The sequence below is a fragment of the Netta rufina genome (genome assembly GCF_964035555.1).
Source record: "Netta rufina genome assembly, chromosome: 4".
Taxonomy (NCBI): Eukaryota; Metazoa; Chordata; class Aves; order Anseriformes; family Anatidae; genus Netta; species Netta rufina.
This window is the reverse complement of record NC_140127.1, coordinates 71306642-71331089: the sequence shown is the minus strand read 5'-3', so window position 1 is coordinate 71331089 and position 24448 is coordinate 71306642. Positions and strand designations below refer to the sequence as shown.

The window sequence follows — 24448 nt, the reverse complement described above, 5'->3', positions numbered from 1 at the left end:
CATTCAGCAAGACTAGGAAACCTACATGGAAAATAACATCCTCACCCTTTTATTGTTGATTTACCATTTGGTAACCCAGTTGTTTTAAACTCAGTGTGAATACACAGTTTAAGTTTTGCAGAAAGTCACACGCCTGCATTTTCCACACGTATCAAGCACATTTAAAAAGTTTAAAATGTGTGTGCCTCGACTTGCTCCTCTTAATGTCTCTTTAGGGCGGTCCATTGTCACCGATCCGATCGAGTCCAACTCAAGTCTCTCAAGCCAGGCGACAAACAAATTCAAAAGGTGGAGGTTTCCCAAAGACGGTCTTCTCTGTAGTGCATTGTGCTAGTGCATTCAACCAGTGTGTCAGTATTCAACCAGATAAGCTTGGGTTGGTTTTTGTTTGTTTTTACTACACATACAGAAATATAATTTTACATGTAGCTTCGCATGCCTTATGGCTGCTTGCCCTACTATAGGACAGTGCAATAAATACAAATATATGCACACTAGAAAAAGATTTAACTGCCATGATCTACATCTGGTTTATGAGTACAAATTTACCTAGTCACCAATATGACAAATTTAGCAGAAAAAGTAGCAATGGCAGTAATAATCTACTACAAAAACAAGGCTAGAAGCAAAGTGTTTAAGCTACAGAAAAATTGCTATCTCCTAATATATGATGTAGGGCCCAATTCTGCCGAGTGCAGAGTCGTGATCAGTAGATTGCATCGGAACATGCTTTTCCCCCATTTAACAATGAATACTTGTACAATTTATTTGGTTTTGATAACTGTTTATAAATAGCACACTATAATGACTATTAAAACTATACAGCAACATGACATTTATAGCCTAATCCTGAATACAAAGTTCAAAGAACATGACTACAAAGGCCAGAGAGCAAATGTCATCAACTAAAAGCATTTCCACTTCAGAATTTCGTTTTATTGAATATTCTCTTACACAAACATTTCTTGATCATGAAACCAAAGGAACAGGATTTCCTATTCCCTCTCTGTTCCAGTAGCAATTTATCCACGCACCACCCTTATAAATTAGCGATGGATTTTAACGGGTAGCCCCTTGGGGCTATATATTTAATATATTTTATATATATGCACATTTACTTTGAATTCTATGTAAAAGTTGAAAAAATGCTCGAAAGAAAAAACTCAGAATATATCACAGCTTTTTCAGCGAAAAAAATACAAATTAGTTTTTATAACCACTATTCAGTTTATCAAACTTTTTTTTTTTTTTCTGAAGTATTTACCTTTAATTATATACACATTACAGGAAATAAAACTTTTTTTCCCACAAACGTTCTCTAAGGTGACAGTTACCGATAGAATGATAGCAGGAAGAATATTAAAGAAATGGGGGAGGTGATCAATTTCTGCCTTTAAAAAGTAAAAAGTCACCATATAATTAAGTACAAAAACCTGCATCGAATGACAACTGCTGGTGTAGTAACTTGATCAGGTATGGAGACCAAGAGTATAGGTAAAGCCCTATGGTAATAATATTTCTGTAGCATTTCCACTTGGTATGTATATACTAAATGTTGGCAAAGTTTCTGTAGCATTAGCTTATACAAACATAGGAGTCCTCAGTCTGCTGCATAAAATGGAACAGGTGTGTTTTAATTCTCCTGAAATGCACCTGAAATTCAGAGTGTCACTTACAAACTGCATAAGGAAACTTTTCTTCAGAAAAATATCTGTTTGGCGTCTCCGGGACTCTGTTCCATCGGACAATAGGGGCATTTTAATCTGGGGACAAAGAGAACGTGTTAGAATCACAGTAATGCAGAAAGCAGCCCCATAGCCGTGTACTTTCACTGCTGAAACAACTGATTTCACACTGAAACAAGTGACTTTGCACTGCTAAAACAACTAAGAGCTAAACTTTTCCCTCCATCACAATGGTATCGAGTTTGTGGTGACAGTCCTTCCTCTTTTCTCCCCACAGCACAAAGTGAACGTACTCTAAGGCTCTGCTAGAAGTTACCTTATCACTCTTTTTCTTCTAATTATGGGCTTTCCTCACCTTTTACCCGCCCACCTCTGAATCATTAAATACCAAGAAATTACACTCTGTGGTTAATCTTTTATCTAAACTTTGAGGTTAGTCTGTTGTATTTTAGTCATTTTAAACAGGCCGGTAGCTTTCAGTTTGACTTGATTAACATCCAGTCCGTTTGACTTCCTAGTTCCCAAAATGCTGTGATTTTACAGCCCGCTTAGATCCACTCCTGCAGGCTATGGCTAAATAGGTCAGGCTGGCCTTCCTGCTGAGGTCTCCACTGATACAATTCCATCTGCTCACTACATTTTTTCTAGGATTGATGTCTTTTTCTCCATCTCTAAGTTTGGGCTTTTCATCCCTGAGAGTTAATTTTATCAGAGCTGTTCTGTCACTGAAGCTGATGAATGAAAGCATCAGGAATAAATGATCAGGGACCAGAATAACGTTGCAATGAATTTACTGGCTTGAAATGACTGAAGTCACCTACGAAAGCATACCTTTATGCTTCTATTTTTTTCCACTCAACGTTTTTAGTCGTAGCGTCACTTATTTTCACAATGGATTTCACAAAACAACTTACAACTCTAAATTAAGCTGTCAGCCCTCACAGAAGCTGCATACGTTCAATCCAAATTACCACTGGTTCTTCCTGAAGGAAATCCATATAGTTCTCCCTCTCACATTTCCTCCCTTCCAAAAGCCCATAGGCATCCCCCCCTGATATCTACGAAGGAGTGATAGTTAATTATCCACTCAATTACTAAGCTGTATTTCCCCCCAGAGGTTTACTTTCCCCACTCCCTTCATTTTTTAAAGAGATGTTCCAACCATTACCAACCCTGCTCCCAGTGAAAAACTGGGTGTCCAAAAGTCTCTGTTTGAATGTGGGACAACACAATGGTATTTGCAGCTTGGAAAATTACTGTTTGCTACTTTTCTTCATGTCATCTCACTTTCTACAACATCAGAGGGTTGATTATGCTGTTCTCCAGCACATTAACCCAGCTATCTGGCTTCAAAGTCATAGTCCAAGATTTACAAGCTTCCAATTATGTAATTGTGGACTCAGCTTTCCCCAAATGCCATACTCTAGTCTTAAGATTTGTCCTTGTCTGTACTTGGAATATAAAAACGGTACTTACTTGCTGCCATTAAACATTTTATTCAAAGCATCTCTTGATATAATATGACCACAGACTAATTTCATAGGTGGGTTGTTATCTGTTGTTTGCTGACGAAGAATGGGACAGGCAAATATTGAATGATACCAGCACTTTTTACCGAGGTCCACTTCAATCTGTGAAAGAAATAAAGACAACAGTTTATCTGGGGAAACTACATCTCCAGGCAATTATCCCTTTAGGTAATGGCCCTTCCTTAACAGATTTCATAATTGAGCTGTGAAGGCAGCAAAATCCATTGTGTTGATGCCTGACAATTTCCCAGCCAAAAATACTTAACTGTGATCTTAAAATGGTAATTTATGTTGCTTCTCCCCACCCCCAAGAAAGCAGAGTACTCTGCCAAGAGACAAATGCATTTTTTAGTGCAGATCTGCACTCTGGCAGGAAAATTGGGCTGATGACCCAAGACATTCTGTACTTTCTACCCAGTGATTTCCAAAGTGGTTCAGATGACAGATCTCATTTAAGGGGGGAAGGGAAAACAAACAAACAAAACAAAAACACAACACACCCTTAGATTGATGGCAATATTCTGCAGCTTCCTGAAAGACTCCTCCAGCACCTACAAGTCCCATCAATACTAAAGCATACCAGAATCATTTATTTTCAGTACCAACACAGAAAATACTTGTACAGAAAAACTCTTGCCATCAGAACCAAATGATTTTGGAAAAGGCCATCTCAAATAGAAAAGAATGTGTGCATGATTTCAGGAAAGGATTGAAAAGTGCCAAAATCTCAGCTTCTATAGCTAAAGCTCCAGGCTCTGACCAGTATTCTGTTCTGACAAGACAACCTCTGATTAAATCTGATGATATAACCTCTTCATTTTACTTAATCTCTATCTTTGCATGATGAAAATAAGTTTTCCCATCCCCGTGCTACATTAGCAGTACACAGTGGACACCTCTAAGTTTAGAATATGCAGGGAGGCATATTAAAACCTATTAACTGATCTGCATCTGATAGCAGTCTTTTCCCAAATATTTCCTAGTTAAACATTCCTGTCTGGGCAGCATGGCATGGAACTGACTTGGAGGTTCCACTTTCAGTGTTTCAGAAAAACAGCTGGGAAGAAAAATAAAAAATACCACATGAACTGAAGTTTTTATATTTTTATATATATGTGTGTGTATATACACACACACACACACATATATATATATATATATATATATATGAATCTCTTCTATCTACAACCCATGAGGCTAATTCAGTTCATGCCCAATTTGCACTAAATAGGTTTTCTTTCCAAAACAGGACTAGGTCACTGGAGAGCTGCACACACCTTGTAACAGCTACAAAACAGGGTTTCTTAACAACCAAACTTAATTTTAACTCATACAAAAGAGCTGTGCTGGAAGCATAATGCTTTGGATCCTAATTCAATTCCCACATCCCCAGACGTAGCCTTACATTTTTCACCTCATATCTGCACAATGAAGTGTCAATGCGAAGCAGCCCATGGAGAGCTCAAGCCTAGCCAGAGAAAATTAATGTTTCTTTGTGAGATGAATTTCCTTCCCAGAGTGGGTAGTCAGGTATAAAACTCAAGGGTCCAAAAATGTGCTTGTGAAACCAGAGTGTGGTGTGTTTGCACGTATGCATTTTCACCAGTGAATTTCAATCTTTACCAGACGCAGAGGAGGAAGGGGACTCAGCTGTGTGCTTATGTTTTATGCAAGTCCTGTACGTGGGTGTTGAAGACAGTGCCTTGTCTGTGGCAGCCTGCATAGCTGGTCATACCAGTGGCCTTTGTGTGCGCGCGTGGGTGTGTGATTCATGCTCAGCTTTGCCACGGGTTGAACCTACAAACAGGAAACAGCCACGTCCACCAGCCTAGGAGAAAGATCCCCAAGTCTCTGTACAGGAGGAAACCTCAGGCCCTGGAGCTGCTGGAGGTGGCAGTCAAACGTAACATCCTGTAACATTCAGCACAAAAAACAGCATTTTCCCCATCAGAAATGGACCCTGGAATAGCTCAGCATTAACTCACCGGTAGTTCGTCCTTCTGGTTCCAAACCCCTGTGCACTGCCTTTGCTCGATAACTGCTTTGATATTAATTAGAGCTGGTAATGCTACACACCCTGCTGAAAAACTGCAGAAAAAGGAAATATTAGGATAACATACCTTTTAGGAAAAACAAAAAAAAAGCATTTTTTGTATTTCTATGTTAAAGAGCTTTAAGATACAAGAGTGTTGTATGTGTCTTTCAGTTCATGTCCATACTTACAAGTACCCTTCAAGAGCAAGAGTTTTGGGGCAGACTATAAGTTAACCTGCCTCTTAGGTTAGGACCCCAAAGGCATTACACTTTGTACTGAAAACAACAGTTAATACCTGCTCTGAATCTCATAATTTAAGTGATTTTCCATGCTACCTATTTTGATTTGAGGTGTACAGGAGGAAAACATCACACTAACTTATATAGTTACTTGCTCTCTATCACAGCTATGGAGGACTGCATGAAGTCTGAGAGGTTCTATGTAACCCACAGGTGCACACACCACTGATAATCCTTTAATAATGTGTAATTACCCTGTAAGGAAACGTGTATTTCCACCTTCATCTTGAATCAAGAAAACAAATGTAGAAAATCATAGGAAAGTGAGTGAAGGAAGGCAAGCACAACCTGCCCTGACTAACAAGAAGGGCAGTAAACAACTGAAGCAAGGCAGTGCCCTAACAACACTTCTGCCTGCCCTGAGAGCTACCCGTTTCCAGAAATTACCACACGATTTTGAAGTATTTCTCTCTGTGACAACACAAAGCATGACCACGATTTTCCACATCTCAGCCGACATTTTGACGGACAATAATTTAAGTGCAGTGACGGGCCTACAGGCCTGGAAAGCAGCAGCAACAGAAACAGGATTTGACCTCGGGATCAGCCTGCTCTGTTTTTGGCAAATTATTTCACTATTTGTGCAAGTTTTATTGTCTACAGAAGTCATGACCTTCCTCTCAACTCTGCCCCTCCAGATACTTGTTTTTATGTTTCTCCAGCAACACTCTGGCTAGTTTACTTGTGAGGGACGTGCCTGAAGCCTGCCAGTCAACTGGTTGCTCTAAAAATCTGCAGAAATAAAAGCACTACTGCTTTAATGGTTCTGTATGAAAACATCTCTGGAAGAGCCTTATCAGGGTAGACCAACTTAATTAAATAGTAAACTCAAGTGACAATTTGATGTCCTGCTGTCCTTCAAGACCCTGAACCACGGCCTCCTCAGTACAAGAGTTTCCCCACTGACTCCACACAGTAATTCAGACCATGAGGCCTTTAGAAAAAGGCCTACTGAAGAAACCTATCAGCTTTTTTAAAAAAAAATATTATTTAAAAATAAAAAGTGACCACTACTGTTTCTCTAGAAAGCAGTGCATTTTATAACAGGGATTTCACTTTAAGCTAGTTTAATTTTTAGAGGATTTGCAGCACACAAAGGTCACCACAGCTCAGAAGGGTCTTGTTTATGACAAGAGTATCGATACCACCTATACAGTAAATAAGTTTCAGCACAATCGATTTCATGGTAGGCCCAAAGCAAGCATCCAATAAATCCAAACATCAATAAGAGGGATTTTTCCACTCCACTGAAAATCTCTTGGACATTTGCACTGAAAGTCGTGGCGTTAGCGTCAATGCATACACAATGAAAATGAAAAGGTGGCTATTCATTTCACTGGAACAGAAAAAAGATGAAAACTAAAAAAAAAAACAAGTTTTAGATATATAGTAATATTTGTATCTATAAAACCCTGAAATAGGCATAATTTATTCAAGAAAGACAGTTTTATCCGAAGTCCTCTGTTGGTTTGGTTGTATTTTATGACAGTGGTGCAGAACAGGCGAAGCAGAAGGTTTGACAATTTTAAGAGAGCTCTAAACTAAGCACAGAAGTCTAATAATATTAACATGCAAGCAGTAAATTTACATAAAGAAGTTGTAATGAAGCTTCTGATAAGTACTAAATCTATCCCCGAAAGATACATATAATTTATTTTGCATTTTATGTTTGAAACAGAAATTAAGACATCAGGCAATTGGCATCCAATAGAAAAATAGCAGCTAATCTGCTTTTATCTTCAGAAAAGCTAGGAGATTGGATTGTGTTTTTTCTTAACATTTCTAACAGCCTCCAACAGATTTGCATTTTGTCAGATTAGCTACTGGGCTTCAAAGTGCTACTTTGCAAATAAGGTCCAGTAAATAATTTGGAAATTTTAGCAGCTACTATCACAACATAACACTTGAACACAACTGTAGGGAGAAGACAGGTAAAGTAACGTGTGGATTAAAAAGAGAGATGATCAAGTGCTGACAGAATCATGGCTGAAATTTTAGTTCTTTGCAGTTACGCAGCAGGAACAGTTTTCATATGCTTGTGGAAATAAATGGCTGATTGCCATCCTCATCCTTCACACTGATGTCTAAACTACAGAAGCCAAATTCCACCTATGAATGTTTCCTCTCGAGCTGAAAAGGTGCTTCCTCACGAGCTGGGAAAGCACAGCAAGCTGAAATATCTGAATTTTAATCTTCACAAATCTTTTCAGAGATAATAGAAATCATACTTTTTACTTAACGCAAGTTAGATCAGGCTACTTGTCAAAAAGCTGTTCGTTTTGTCCTCAACAAGGAACAGAAGCCAAAACGCCGTACACCTGGTCTTAAAAGCAAGCAAAAAGCAGCATACCTAACACTGAGAGGTGATTCAACTGAGAGACCCAGAAGAGCACAGGCATCTCTTGTGAAGATGTCACAGATGTCCGCCCACTGATTTGCATCTAATAGATGAACGTACGGAGAGTTCTCTATACCTTGCCTCAGATACACCAGGCTGCCCATCAAAACCTGAATATCTGCGAGGGACCAGGAATAGTTAGTTATTTCATGCTATAAATAAAAGCTAGTGTCTACAGTTTTAGCTTTTACAAGGAAAACAGGCAGAATTGGCACATACATCAAATCAGTAACACATATCCTCACCTCTACAAAATACAATTACAACCATCACAGAACAGATGTCTACAAGAACTCCAGTCTACTATAAAAAGATGGGGGGGCTCTTCTCCTCTACAAGCACCTGCATTCTGCCTACTAATTTGTTTTAAAAGGGTTTACTTTAATGCTCTACAGGCTTTCAGCAGCTTTTAAATACAGCCTTTTTAAATGAACAATGCTCATCACAAAAGAACGAACAAACTGTGTCTCTGCATCCAGGAAGAGGCTGAAGTGGGTATTATTGACTAATTCCAAACCAGCATTTTTGAAGTTTTCTGACACATACAGCATGCTAAAAATAAGGATTTATGCTGGATTCAATTTGCACTGTTCTGTTTCAAAAGTTTGGTATCTCTTTATATTACCCCACGCAGCAGAAAATAGCAGACGACTGCTCCAAGAATGTTGCTGTGCATTTTTAACACTTTGCCCTGACACCAGGACTATTCCAGATCTCTAATCTAAGCAGCTACTATACTAAAAACTCATCTACGTAGCTACTTAAGAAGTCAAAAACCTTGAATTCAAGAAAGTTTGCAGGCATTAAAATACAACTTTGCACCCTCTTTAGAAAAAGGGGATTTAAATCAGGTCATGAGGATTTGAGTAATGCATATTTAAATATATAAATAAGAAGCCTCAAATAAAAGGAAAACAATAGACTAAAACACATTTGGAAAATGACTTGTATTTTCCTACCACATGCCACATCCAAGGGCTTTATTCCCCTCAGTGTGATCAAAACCCTACTCACCTTTCTGATGATTTAGGGCAAACGGCTGGAAGTTTTTTGCATACTGCAGTGCTTCTCTTTGATTTGCTGTTCCACCCATCAATAAACTAATGAAATATAACCTGTGTAGCTTAAACTCCAGCGAACTATTCTGTGCCATGAGCATTTCTCTGTTGGATACCGCCCACCTGGAAGAAACGAGGAGGTACAAAGGGACATGACACGGGAGTAATTAAATGTCAGCCTACACGATATGAAATTATTACAATTGTCAAACATCTATTTCAAGAAGAATATGACTGTTCCCTGAGCTTCTGTTAGCCTACGTAGAGCCCAGAAAACAGTCAAACCCTTTACAAGTAAGAAGCTTTTACAAGTAAGGAGCTCTGGAGCATGCACAGCACGTGGAGGGTGGCAGTACTTTTGGACTGCTGTATAGCTCGCCTCTGTCTACAAACACAGCAGCAGAATTCAGCACTCAGTGGCTGGAAGGCAACGCTGATGTGGTCACAACGTAAGGGAGAAACATTTGAAATTAATTCCTATATTTGGATGGATACCACTCTGTCACCAAATCTTAACAATTACACACAGCCTGCTGCTGCTGCACGTTAAACAGGTTTGACCAAGCCTTTCAACAACGTATTTTCCAACTTCCTCATTCCCCAAACGTTTTCTAGTCGGCCACTGTGTTTACGTGCATGTGTAGGTTGCCCTGGAGAGGGGAAGTACGTCCATGGAAGCATCAAAGAAAAAAAATTACGAAGGCCTTACACTGAGGGGGCAGTGGGAAGTGAAATTCATTTAAATACCATACATTGCTCTGCTTAACCTTGTTTTCTGTGTTATTTTCAACTTGGACAATAAAAATACTTCTCACTTTCTGGGTCTCCTTCACCACGACAGCTCCAATGTTTGGCTCCTTAATAGCATGGATGAATTTTTAAACAGGCACCATGTAAAACAAACTGGATTTTTTTAATGCATTTTTAAAAAGTGATATTATTTAGGTTTTAACCTTTTTTTTTTTAATTCAATTTAGTCAGGCCTAAATCAATCCAATCTTTTCCTCTGAAGAACTTCAAGTTTGTGTTCTTCAGTCACATCTGTTTCTCATTAGTGCTAATTAGTTATACTATTTGCACTGTGGGGGCCCCATCAAGCAAAGAGGAGCTTTTCACTTTTTAGCGAGGAGTGCAATAGGTCTGTCCCTTAAGCAGAAGGAGTATATGAGGCTCCTGTTCTTTTAAATCATTGCTAAAATAAAAAAAAAAAAAAGCATTCTTACAGTACTGGTAAAGCTTTCAAGGAAAGCTAGCCTGCAGATGTACCATTGAGAAGCCAAGTCTACCTTCAGGTTGAATATACTAACCATGGGGGTTTTGTCTGGTTTTGTTATTATTGTTGTTTGTTGGGGGGGCAGAAGGGTAGGTTTTTGTTTTGGTTTTGCTTTTTGCTTATTTGTTTTAAATGGTTGGCGTCCATGGTTTAAACTTGGTTTACTGGCAATAAAGCTCACTCCCAACTAAGAAAACTAGAGCCTGAAGTTGACAACCGTAGGCCAATAAGCAGCTGAAAGATAAGAAGATATTATCAGTAAACAATAAAACTAATATATCGATATGAGGTTGCAGTTCCACAGTCCCGTTAATGAGATATTAATCTGTATTGCATCAAAAGGGAGGCAAAGAGCCTCCATCCTCTCCCTGCCAATATTCACAACCACGTGCCCACGTGGCGCGGTGCTTCATCTTGCAGAGATAGAGTCTGTCTTTCCAAATTAGCTTTTAGGCAGGCTTCCCTTTTTGTTGTTGTTGTTGTTCTGAGTGGCAGCACAGATTTTTATCAGAGGAGAGCAACCACAGAAGCAAGGCCTGAGGTGTTTGGGCTAGGATGTTCTGTTCCTATTCAAAGGCTTTGTAACAAACAAGAAGCAATAAGTGCTGTTTAAAACATTCAATGCACGTATTCTCTACAGCAGCCCCAAATCAGCAGTAATCACAACATCTGCCTTCCTAACTCCTCTCAGAATGATGCTTCCACAGTGCCTTCACCTCTGTGACTCAAATCCATCTGAATTTTTTAAAGTATCCACACGGTACAGTACACAAACCACGGATACACAGAGCTCTCCTCTAGCTCCCAGATGGGATTTAATTAAAACAAGTTCCACAAAGCCTAATAAAGATTAAATTAAGTTTAAACCAAGTCCCAAAGGTCCCAACAAATAGCAGGACCTTACTGCTTTACAGACATATGAGAAGATGATGCCTCTTCCCTGGGAGATCACAGCCAAATGCTCTGAACCTGCAAGCCATTCTCACCACAACTTCACACAGAGACCCACCTGGGCTCAAAAAACCTGAATCCATCCACAAAGAACCTACGGATTTCCCTCCCGCATCACCAAACTCCAGTGAGAAAGGGCACTGGAAATAAATGGGATCCTATGGAGGCACAGAAATTACACAGCTGCTTGTGCAGGCCCAGACTGAGCATCTACAAAATTAAGCTGAAAACCACAAGAAAAAGACAAATGTTATGGCCAGCTGTACTACATTTAATTCTAAAGGTATAGTATGAGTAAGTGTTGGAATTTCTGCTAGTAAGAAAATCTGAAAGAAAAATACAAATAGGGGAGGTTGTTTGTTTAAAATTTTTAATTTTTTTTTTTTTTTAAACTTCTTTCCATCACCAAAGATTGGAAGTCTTTTTAAAGAATTACTCATCTGCCAGCTCCCTTTAGATAGCAGCGACCAGGAGCAACGAGTTTTTGCTCCATTTCCCATGCTGAGTTTAGCCTAGCACCAACAGAGCCAGAGAGCCTGGTTACTGCTTTCATAGCCTTCCACAGTTTTACATAGGGACCTTGATACCCTCCCCCTTCTTTGTTCATGATATGGTAAATTAATTATCCTTGTGTACCTGGTAACTGTGCATTTACCCCACCTTGGTTTTCCTCCCTAACCAGCACATTTTTTACATGAGCATCCATGCCCAGTGCTGGGCAAACCCAGCAGCAGACAGTTTTTGCTCCGAAAAGTGGCATTTTAAACAGAAATGAGGCTGGGTGGGGGAGGGAAACCCGCATGCAAACTGTGCTAACAATACCCCCTATTCTCTGTCCACTCGACTGCCTGGGGAATAAGGCTTCCTTTGAAGAAGGACCGTGCCTTCTCCTTTGTTGGAGAAATATTTAACATGCTGCAGGAGCTACAAGATATGATGAAGGTGCCATGAGTTAGACCATCCTAGCTAACCTGAGATAAAATGAGTTCAGTGACTGGAAGTGGGTGGCTATAGCAGCATTTTGGTGTTGCTTCCTTTCAGTTAACCCATTCAACGGCAACAAACAACCGGAGCTTTTCATCTGCGTAACTATATTCAAAGGTTACTTGGGCCAAACTTTGCACGACCCAGAGGCATAACCAAGAATTTAGTTTAGGAACACCAAGTTTCGAGTGTCAGAGAGCCCCTGCATTTAGCTGAGGTGCCAGTGACCTCTGAACTGGCATACACCTGCGTTGGTTCACATTAAAAGGAGAAAAAAAGGTTTGTTACTGTGAAAATGTATTGAATAAAATATCTTTTTTGCATTATTTGAAGTGTACAAATTATGTTCTGGAATGAAACAAACTCTGAATCTGCTTTATTTCACTGTTTCTATTTTTAGAGTAATACCTTGTCAGTAACCTTCTATTTTGTCTTATTTTGGGATCTAAGCTTACCAAAGGTCTTGCAACCAGAAAATAAAATCAGGTCGAGGTTTGGTTTGGCATTTTCTTGCTCTTAAAATAAAAGCTGAAATGGTACAGCACAGTTATGCATCCACTACTGGAAATTATAAAGCAGTAGCCCATGAGATACTTCATCACCTTTCCCTCTTCATTGTTGTTTTTAGCATCAGCTTAGGTGTCTAATAGTTGTAAAGTCTATCAAGGTCATGAAAATATCCTAGTCTAAGGTTGATTAATGGCATCTCAAATTTCTCCCCCATACTTTGGTTCTGTCCCAGGATCCCTTATCTGCTCTAAAAAGGGAACTAGCTTGAAGAAAAATGAGCTTGCTGATCCTGAGTCACACACATCCTGCTCATCCCCATGGCTTGGTGAAGCCAAAAGGCTTGGGGATGCTCAACACCTTCAGTAAGTCCTGGTGTCCTTCATAAGGGGACTTTTGCAGATAAGATTCACCCGTGTTTCACTGTAACTAAGGTGAAGTACCATCGTGGCAGACAGCATTTCTTCCCCAAATCCTAAGTTAACATCACAAATTATTCAAGTTAATCCTTAACCTAAGGAAGAGACCCTTAGTTAAGCGCTGTGTCCCATGGGAAGGGGCACGGAGGGGACAACAGGAGAAGAAAAGTTCACTCCCTAATTAGAGACCAAATGGGGATGATCAAAACAAAGATCATATTTCAAGTGAAAAACTAAGAGTTTATTAAAGAATTTAAAAATGGAGAAAAAGCCAAGCAGACTCACTCTAACGCAGGTCTCAGAACTCTGACTTTTAATGCTTCCAATATTCGGTTTAACTCCACGAATGGTTCTTTCTGGCTTTGATCTATTGATAGACCGGATTCCTAAAAAACAAAGAATAAAAAAAAAAAAAACACAATTCAACTGCTGTTTTTCTGACAATTTCAATATTTACCTGGAATACTACCATCCAGGTAAGGATGCTGTCACAAGGAGTAACGTTTTATGTTTGATATGTTTATGTTTGATACCATTCAACACCCGTACTTATCGTTACCTGACAAAGCTCCTCGGCTACATCCAACATCCCCTGTCGGAAGAAGTGCTCCACCATCACCTCGTTGAGGATTCGCTGGCTGTCAGCCTGCCAGCACCCATCTATCCCCACGCTGCTGATGTCGGAGTCAAAATTCTGAAACGTAGAAGTTAACATTTAATAGGTTGGAACAAATAACCCCAGGTGATTTTTCTTTAATTATGCACGACACCTATGTCACTGCTCGGGTGCTTTCTGCCTGTTGCTCAGTTTGCCCTTAATTACCTCCTGGTCAACCTGAAGCCCATCCATCAGCTGCTTCATTATCTCCTGTGTACAGAAATCCTTTCCCTCGCTCATTTTGAGTCTGAATATTACCCAGCATAAGGAATTACACCGGCAAACTACAAGTTAGCTGGCAAATTAGAAATCTTGTTAACTAATAAAGGGGCTACCAGACCACGATGCGTTTCTGGAGGAAGTATCTGCAGAAAAGGCTTCTGCCATACGTGAAAACTGAAAAGCACAGGGAACAGAAAACAAAATCGCCTACGCTAAAAATCAAAATAGCATTATCAATGCATCACTGTCACCATAGCGCACCAAATTGGAAGTAAAAGCTTTAACTCAAGGATTTTTGACATAGCTGGGGGGGGGCAGGCAACACTGAAAAAGGAAAATGCCGCTTCTCCCCACCCTGCGAATGACAATGAAATCCAATTCTCTGAAGACCTCAAGACACCGGCAACAGGATGAGCTCTGAAGATCTGAGATCTCTTACGGGTCCAGCCCTGACGATCCCACTGCTGGGTATTTTTAGGCCAGTGGCCTGCGGACATATTCCAAGAATAAGCAAAAAAATATTGTCACAGCGATGCCTTAGCAACACTTGGCACTGCTTGGCACCGCGCCTCCTGGCAGCACGGGAGCAGTGCTTACTCTAACCCAGGATATAAAACGGGGTTTTAACCGCTAACGTGTTTAATGCTCAGGGCAAACAAGTTAATTTGAATAAAAACCCTCACCCGTGGCCCAAAACAAACCTTCTGCAGGAGGAGCAGAGTCTAGCAGGCAGCTCATCGCTCGTTGATCCCATTCTCTGCTAACTGCAGCTCCCTTCCAGGAAGGGACCTCAGAAACCAGAAAACGGTTGAACTTGGTGAAATTAACAGTGATTTAGCTGTGGCTCTGTGACAGGAAGGGTTCGGCACAGCACGGGGACATCCACCCTGCACCAACACTCGCCTCAAATCAACACAGAGGTTGCACGAGCTACCTGCCAACCAGATGCTACGGGTTTGCTCTCAGCCAGCGTAATGCTGGTTAACCAAAATCCTACTGGGTGTAAGGTCCGCCAGCACACAGCTCCTGAAAGGACGGGAGCAGGCAATGTGGGTTGATGTCAGACCAGGCACTTGCAGGGCGACGCTGCCAGAAGCATTCAGGAGCCTCCTGTTAACCCACTTCAGGAGTCTGATCGAGTTTGAAGAAGTCTTTGATTAAAAAGAGTAGGGAACAGCATCCTTGCAGCTCTCGTGAATACCAGGTTCACCTCACCTGAAGCAATGAAGAGTTCCTCTAAGGTACGTGCACAGAAATGCATCAAGGGAAGCAGAGAGGGGTCAGCAGCACCCTGATACCAATATTTAGGGCGAACGCACCCATTACAGCACCCAAAGGGCTCGAGGGTCTGTGCTGGAGCTCACCCCAACCTAACCCAGCCTCTCTGCTCTTTCCTTAGCAGGCAGCACCTAGCTAAGCACACTTCAGAAGCCAGCCGTGGGGGCTGAAACCACTTTGATGCTGTTCTGCATCGCCAGAGAAAGGGGCAGCCTCCTCAAACCCACACCCACTGCTTCAAAGCCACCTCTCCCTTCAAGTCCCTTCTCAAACCTCCAAGAAAACCCTAACCCCAAGCAAGCAAGTTCTCTTCCATCTTTTGGAGACGGTGGGGGCAAGGAAAGCCTTCAGATCGTTGCCACTGATCCAAGTCTCAGATGTGAGGTTTCCAACCGGGTGCCTCAACCTGTAAGCTCCCTGTCCCGCTGCTCGTCTTTAGGCTGCGTGCTGGAAAACATCAGTGTCTGGAAGATTAAATACATGTTCTTCTCTGCGCCCATCCTTTGAAGCCTCTGAGGTTCAGCACCACTGCTGACTCTGGTATCGCTCTCCAAACACCTCTAGCAGGTAGCATAAATCCATAGAGAAGGCATTACAGAAATCTTACCCTCCTGGTTACCTGGGGACAGAGGTGCCAGAACCACCTACGGATCACTCAAACACAAGCTTTTAACTTCAACCGAGCTGTTTCTAAAGCAAGCAGGCACCCCATACAGCGCTCACTTCTGCTTGCAGTCCTGAAGCTACTGCAGAGCTGCGCATCCCTGAGGTCTTCATGTTCTCGACTGTTTCAAAGCAATTTTGCAGACAACACTTTGTCCTGAAGCAACAAACCTAGAAGCTTTGCGAAACTTCTCAAAACCCCATCAAAAATCGTGTGGTTTTGTTTTTTAATACCATAAAAGATGTTAATAATGACATCCCAACCTACCTGCTATGGCGTCAGGTCACATCATACAACCTGGGGACCTCATGAATTATTTTTTTCCCTCCCCCTCATCCGATCTCTGATAACTCACGCTTGGCCAGGTCCCCACTTCAGTAATTTATATTTAAAGTCATGATTTCAGGGGTCTTTGTTGTACGTGAGACCCTAAGCTCTGCCTCCAGTGGGTCCTGAGCAGTTTCAAGAAGTGCCTGCGCGTGTTACAGTGAGCGACAGTCACCCGGCACAACAAACAGCTGCTGGCCTCTGGCTTACTTATTTCATAATCACGCAAGCAGTACGTGCTCGTGACTCCGCGTCTCCGAGATTTGTTTTTTTAAAGGCTCACAGTGAGCTCGCTGCTAGCACAGGGAGTTTAACAGGACTGTAAAAGTTGAAATGAATTCCTTTAAGTTAGGAACTCCGGAAAGTTTATTTCACACTGTTCAGATTTTAAGCTTAGAAGTGTGCCAGTGCTCATTCCGGGGAAACAGCTTCTTTTTTTTTTTTTTAAGAGCCTAGTGCCGAAGTGGAGGGCATTATGTGCTAAATATAGCAATTACGTAAAGCACATTACTGATACCTGCTGAAATACAGGGACTCGAGACACACACGATGGAACATTTCAGCCACCACACAACTCTCCAGATGAATGCCACAATACGAAGGGTTAAGGACAGTCGTATTCCTCCGTTTCCCAGCTGAGATCATTTCGTGCATTGCTCCCTCCTGAATTCTGACTCACGTTACAAACACCACGCACTTGTTTACGTTCCCTGTTCAGTTTGCTGGTTCACAAGACAGTGCTCAACTTGCAAAAACCCTGAATTTATCCAGCCCTATTCCTCACAACAACATAATTACATTCAGTAAAGGTTTTTTCTTTGTATACCTATTTTTTTTTTTAACCTTGCTTTCCCAAAACACCTGGATTAAAATGTAGGCCTTTTAAAAACAAGCTTAAAATTTGGAGGGGGAAAAATGTAAGGAGTTAACCAGTTACCCCACCTGCTGTCCTGAATGAAGGCATTTAACCACCGCTCAGATCGCTGCTAGAGGGGAAAATGTTTACTTGCTCCACCAAACATGCTTGGGGATGAGCTCAAATCATCCCAGCCGTGTGATTTACAGGGAGACTGATGGCTGAGCTATCTGATAACAACCTGCTGAACACCAACGGCATGAGGAACTCGGGAAGTGGGGCAGATGCTGGTACAACACAGAGCAAACGGGATGGAAACATTTATTTTCAAAGAGGAAAAAGCTCTTTGGAAGAAAAGGGAGCCTTCAAAGATCAGGAGCACATAATCCATGTAGAACTGCCATGAAAAACAGCCCAGCTTATTAGCTAAACTTTTCAGGAGCTGCTAATTTAAAAGCAATCCAGAAAGCCTTGGCATTTCAGGCTTCAACTTCGCCAGCAATATTTCATGCCAACCTCAAAGTTCATTTTTTAAATGACCGAGGAGCTTCTGTTCTCAGGGCAGATCTAGGTCTGCTCCAAGTTCCTACCTAACAACTACACTGATCAAATACTGCCCAAAATAAAATTTATAGACAGGTGTACCTCTTCCTCAACACTGGGAAAAAAAAGGAATTTAACCCCAAAATTGCCCCAAGCAGGAAATACAGCAAGTTCTTGCAGAATCCAAGCTCGTTAAGGAGGAAGCTTGGTGATGCTACGTGTACCAGCTGTCACGCGGATGTGTCACACGAAACTGGCACCAGGATTAGCACGTTGCCCAATCTCAAAGCAGGCAATAAAACCCTGAGTTATGTTTACCTGTGCCTGAGCACACACAGCTAAAACGGCCGTAATTGTTCTAGAGATGGTAATCCGGCCGTAAAATCAGCCAGAAAAATGCTGGATGAGGATTTAAACACCACAAGCAGAACTCACGTCTCGTGAATCAAAGCCAGGGCTGCTGCTTTAAATTCCAACCAGCATTTTTATTTAGGGGGCAGTCATATTTTGTCCAGAACGTGTCAAGAATCAATTCACTACGTAAATTACACTTAATTAGTTCTATGGGTTTAAGTATATTATTGGGAAGCAATGGGGGGAGAACAATTTCCATAGGTTATGGCACTCAGGTGCCAGCAAAGAGCTCGCTGCTAGGTTTCAAACAGCAGGTAGAAAACACATTAAGTGCATGTGGAAGATTTCCTTCAAACATCACTGTACAGGGAAATGTTAAACACCACCTGGATTTAAACCTTATACATATTTGACAAACAGACTGAGATTCCCAGGTACATTTTCAAGTATTTAAGATATAAAAGTTGGTGAAGAGTAATAAAAATCAAATTACTTGCACGTTGAACAGTTCATATTTCAGGAGATAATCTCAACTGAGGCTCTAACTTCATAAAAAAGTGTCCTTCCTTAGCAGCAGGACTGACGGAGCTCCTGCTTGTAGCCTTTTGTTGTAAACATTACAGACACCAGGCCAGATTGAGAACCCAGAGGAACGAGCCCGCTGGATGCAGCGAGTTGAGCTCAGGTTGGAGCACCTGACTGAAGCAGCCCTTGTGACACCACACAGGCACAGAGCCCATCACTGCTGTCCCTTTCTGTTATTTTACATAGCTGAGTATGTGAAATGTAACAAATGCTTTCATTTACAGCTATCCTTTTAAAAATAAAAACGGCAGATACAACGCAGAAGGCTAGGAGAGCAACAACACCACAAGAACTGTGCACCTGACAACTGAAACAGCAATTCGCAGATTAGACTGAAGTTTAAACTTTATTAAGCTTATCTTCTTTGGCATCTAAGAAACACTGCCACCACTTGCCATAGAATAAGAACCCGTTCTATAAGGCCTAGGGATGCCCTACCCCATCAGATTATTTAAATGAAAAAGGCACGGCCAAACCTGAGAGCTCCTTCACACCAAGTCCACTTGCTAAGGCAGAATCGGGAAGTTTCAACCTCAGGACGAGATTACGTAGATTTATCTCAGGCCTCAAGCCAGTAATAGGGATGGGCTTTTGCTCTAGTTAATTGGTTTAGGTACAGCAACAAGGATTAGAGACAGATGCGTCCTTAAGCTTTGGATAACTGTGATGCTTGGATTAAAGCTATCAGAACAAAGTTTCAGCTCTCCATCATGATGGTCAATCCCAGAGAGAAGCAAAATCAAAGTTTCACAGACATTCTGCCCCATAACGCAGCATTATGCACTACCTTGTCAGCTGGTTGTGCTGTTAAATCATGCTGTAAGAGATTGCCATTTAAACTTTGAGAGTAATGAGACACCCAAAGGACGAATCTCTTTTCTGCCGTGCTACAAGTGCCTTTGTTCAGCTGAAAAGACCACTGCCCAGTGTCTTCCTCAGTAAGATTATAAACCAGATCCCACGCCAAATGTTAAGACCCTCTCCATATAAGCACGTTCTGATATGAGGTATTATACTAAAAGTCCAAAAAAGTGACTAACAGAACCTTTGCCTGCAGAACTACTCTGTAAGAGTGAACAGACAGGAGAAAAGCATGACCTGAAAGTACATACATAGCACCAATTAGTACCACAATTCTTTTTTTGAGCTATTTAAAAGAATTATTAATATCCACCTACAAAAATAATCCAGATCCCAGTTATTCTTGAACCTGGAATTCACACAAAAATGTCTCATACAGGAAGCTTCAAAGATCAGCTTCACAACATGAACTGCTTGGTACAGCGTAGCTGTGGATACTATGAAAGGTCGAACACACTCTGCTCCCATCAAAACCAATCTAAACCTTGTGAAATTAAGCCCTAAGAACTGACAACACACCTGAATCATGTGCAAAATGTCTGTCTTCTAAAATTCCACCAGTTTTTAGGCTGCCTTCTAGGACAGAACGTCGCCGAGTCATTTGCTACTGCCGATTAATTAGAAACGCAGCGCGTATTTATAAATAAGATCTCCTGAAGCATTTTGCTACACAAATATAACACGTGATTACTATGTCTAGTGGCACCTATATGGTGTGTTCTCTCAGAAATGACAGATTTGAGTTGTGTTCCAAAAAGGAGGACTCTGTATATGAGTTCTGAAGCAAGACCTCGCCTGGTCTGACCTCTGCTCCCAGCCCTATAGTTTGGCATTTAACAGGAAGGCTTAATTGAGATTAATTGCAGCACGAATATAAATTTTGCAGAGGAGTACCCATCATAGAATACATGCAATAATACACCAAAACCACAACATACACTGAAACCACAACACACGCACCTTGTCAATGGCTTTTCCAACTCGGGACACGCTGCTGTGGATGTCTTTGTGGTCAGAGGCCAGTTTCTGAACCGTGTCCTTTATCCGTTTGCAGCACTGTGTCATGACCAGCGAGATCGTCCCCGACAAGTCTCCATCCTGATCTAAACAAGAGGAGAGGAAAATCACCAGCTTCGTTGTGAATAAAGGATAACTTCCATTGCTCAGTATCCAGCGCTATAAAGGGACAAGGAAGGGTATTAGAAGAAAGAAATGGAATTTAGAAAGATGTACAGGACACGGCTCACCCCATTAGGAACAATGAACAAATGCAAGGCTTTAAAAAATTAATGTAAATACCTCAGGCACCCTGCTCGAGTTCAGCAGATTAATAAACAGAACCCAAAGAAAAGCAAAAATCTCATGGAATATGATGGGATGCAGTCCCTCACCTACTCCAGGGTGGGTTTTCTTCTAGACAACTCCCTGGAGACAGGAGCTGTCTAGAAGAATGAAACTTCTGCTTCCTGGCTGGAGGGAAGAGCTCCTAGGAGTTCAGCCACTCGGTCTCTAATTCTCCTTGGCAGATGAGAAGTGGCCTGTTGAGGCTCTGGCCACGAACATCAAAGAGTTACAAGAAGAGTGGATGATCAGGTAAGGGTTATCCCCCAGAAAATACGACGTTTTTAAGCTATTGTCCAACCACCCAGCAAGCACAAGGCTGCAGTACCCCACTGTGGGCAAAGCAAGAGATGTGAAGTGCTCCCAAGCCCCTCGCTCTCTCCCCTCACCTAACAACTGCCACCTTCCTGTCAGGAGCTTCGGTCAGAAAGACACACATACGTTCTTCTGTGCCTTATTTCAGACCTCTCTGTGTTTTTAATTTCACAACAGAAGGAGAATCTGTTTCCCAGTCTTACCTCCCAAGGTCTCTCCTGCCTCAGAGTCCATCCTACACGACGGATTTTTCCTGTAGGGCCACGGACTGAGCAGCCTGCAGCTGTACTGGAAGGCTCATTTAAGTAGGAGACCAGCCCAGAAATAATATTCTAACATTCCAGATCTGAACCCTTCACGTGAAAAATAAAAACCCAAAGCATCTCTTTGAAAGAAAGCTTCGAAAAGCAACCGACCACTTTTTGGTTGGGCTCGGTCCCTTCCCGTTCTGTGTTTTCGCAGGCTTTAGGGTCGGGTTCACTGCTGGGATTTCACGTTGAGGCAAAATTCGCCGTGTCCAGCTGCTGCTGAGGGCCCGGCAAGGCCAGAACAATAGAAAGAAAACTGCAACTGCTCCTCGCAGCCTGCCCTGGAGAGGGCAAAGGAAACCCAGCCTCACAAAGGGCTGCAGTCGGAGGGGGAGGGAATGATTTACCAGCCGCCCGCTGCTCTGCCTCCTCTTCTGCTTCCCAACCTCCAGCTCGGCTGTCGGTGACAGCAGCCAAACCAGCTGAAGTTGTCACCCTCCAGAACTGGTTCATCTCAGGAGAGCAAACGGCTCCGCTTCACCTCCACAGCCCCTGGCTGAGAAGCTGGAAGTGTTTTTGCACCAGACACAGCCTTTAAGGAAGGGGGGGGGATCAAAAAAAAGCCCTGACTTTTCCCCCCTGCAGTCCCATGAAGCTAGGGGTCATTTCCCAGTGCTCCACGTTTCTCCCAGTGAATGGATAAGGAATAATAAGACTGAGAAAATCCCTTCAGCCACCGGTTTGGCTTCATACATCCTAAATTAGAAGTGAAATTTTGCTGAGCTGCTACTTGAAGCCGGCCTCCTACAACCACTTCAGGAATAAGCATCCTTTCTGTTCCTGTTTGCGTACATTTCGAATCACAGCAAGGATTTTAAGTTTCTTTCTCACGACTTTTGCCCCCGAGACAAAACCGAGCGGCCAGGTGACACAACTAAGGCCAGGGAAATGCTCACTCCCCTGATCTGCATCACCCAACAGGCAGAAAATAAAACATTCTCCTAACAGTCATTTCTTCCTGGAAAAAAAAAAAAAAACATAGATTTGGGTCCAAACATGCTGATATTTTTACCCCAGGCGAGTGGATCGCTGTCCTCTGCCACACACTGGGGGAAAAACCAGCAAGAGCGGAACAATGAAGGAGGAAGCAGCCAGGAATGAAGGAGCCAGCCCCGAGCACAGAGCTCAGAACGAGGGGAAGGAAAACAAACACAAACTTTGCCTCTCTGTCCGCACGGGGCTGTTTGTACTCGGGCTGCCACGTGAAAACAGCTCAAGGAGTTTCACGGGGCTGGGTGACCGGGACAAAAACCACCACCAGCAGCACCACAACCCAGGGCAGCCTCGAGACTGAAGCAGCTTCAGAGCATTTCTCTCTCTCCACCCACTTCCTCTCCACATCCACTGCCTATTTAAGGTGTTTTCCTCCATCTCTGCTCTCCATCCTCGTCCTACAGCGGGGATTTCTCCCGCGGCAGCGAGGGATGGTTGGTTGGGGTTTGTTATTTGTTCTCCTCCTTCTTCTCTCCCCTCTGAAATGATGCACACGGGGATATTTCTGAAGTTCTGACCCCTGAACTCCACATTATGATGCGTGCCTGCTTCCATGCCCACCAATTTTCAGAAATATTCAGGTTAGGGGACATAAAAGCCGCAAATGCTTGCTCCTATCAGAAATTTATACAGAAGATATTCAAGACAAATTAAAATTTGGTTCCCCATGAAAGCCATTTACACACAGGAACCAAGATTTCAGAGTTCCCAAATACCAGAGCAGCACAAGTAACCCATTAGCTTCACCCTAGAGTCCCAAATAAAAGAGAGCTGGGTCTGGGATGCTCTCTGTGGGGACAGGATCACCCCAACCCTTCTCTGTAAGTGTTTTTTGTCTGTTCCTACAGAGCAGGTAGGGGCTGGGGATGCAGAGCAGGCATCCTGCAGGCAGGGCTCTGCCAAACCAGCCCCACAGAGCCCTACAGGGATCGATCCCAGTCGTGCATGGAGCTTCCCAGGCCATCGAGCCACCCTGCAGCATGCAACCTGAAATAAGCGGGCGTTATTTCACCCCAAAGTGATGCCTCAGAGCCGGAGCTCCCTGTTTGCTCTCCATGCAAATCTGGGCTCGGCAGCGAGCCTGGCACCTGTGTTTGCACAACCCTCAGCCTGCAAACAGCTCTGCCCCGAACCAAACAGCACCAGGCTCCAGAGAGCGGTGACAGAGCACGGCTCGCCCTCAAATTTGGGCTCGGAGCCTGCCTGTTTTTGCTTTTAACCCAACTTTTTTTACCCCTGCTTTTTAATACTGGCTGCAAAACAAACCCAAAGCTCGGGGGGGGGGCTGCCTCTACCTCCAGCTTTCACCCTCCACACCCCCAAACCCGGCCAGCGAGCGAGTTAGCGAGGAAAACAGAGAGAAAAGAGAGGAAAAAAGGGGAAAAAAAGGAGGGCAGAGGGCAGCCAGGCTGGGGGGTTGATCTCCTCACACCCTGGGGGCTGCTCTGAGCGGGGAGGGGAGGCTGAGGGGAGGGGGGCATACCCCAAATTGGCCCCGAGCCGCTTTTAAGGCCGTTTGGGGGCAGTTTTAACCCGTCTGGGGGCAGTTTTAACCCGTTTGGGGCAGTTTTAACCCGTTTGGGGCAGTTTTAACCCGTCTGGGGGCAGTTTTAACCCGTCTGGGGGCAGTTTTAACCCCTTTTGGGGCAGTTTTAACCCGTCTGGGGGCAGTTTTAACCCGTCTGGGGGCAGTTTTTCACCCCCCACACCCAGAGGGAAGGGGGCAGGGAGCCGGGGCCGGGTCTGACGGTGAGGCTGAGGGGGGTGATGAGGCTGAGGAGGCCCCGGGGGTCCCGCCACGTACTCTCGCTCTGCAGGATCTCCCTGCGCAGCCCCCCCGCGTACTGGATCAGCTCCTCCAGGCTCCTCTCGCACAGCTGCCCGTAGCCCGAGAACTTCTGCAGCACCTTCTCCAGCTCCCGCTCCACCGTCACGCACTGCTCCATGGCGGCCGCCGCCTTTCCCTCAGCGCCGCCTCAGGATCTTCCCCTCCCCCCCCCCCCGT

The 24448-nt window shown here is 43.1% G+C and overlaps 1 protein-coding gene across 1 annotated transcript; it reads right to left on the bottom strand.

Moving 5' to 3' along the window:
- Nucleotides 1-22: 22 nt before the first annotated feature.
- RMND5A (required for meiotic nuclear division 5 homolog A) lies at nucleotides 23-24448 on the bottom strand. Its single transcript, XM_084286662.1, has 9 exons — nucleotides 24248-24448; nucleotides 20447-20589; nucleotides 13698-13832; nucleotides 13424-13524; nucleotides 8961-9127; nucleotides 7899-8064; nucleotides 5200-5302; nucleotides 3162-3316; nucleotides 23-1763 (listed from the first exon to the last, which is right to left on the bottom strand). The coding sequence occupies exons 1-9, from the start codon at nucleotides 24387-24389 to the stop codon at nucleotides 1700-1702; spliced, it is 1176 nt and encodes a 391-aa protein (XP_084142788.1). The 5' UTR covers nucleotides 24390-24448; the 3' UTR covers nucleotides 23-1699.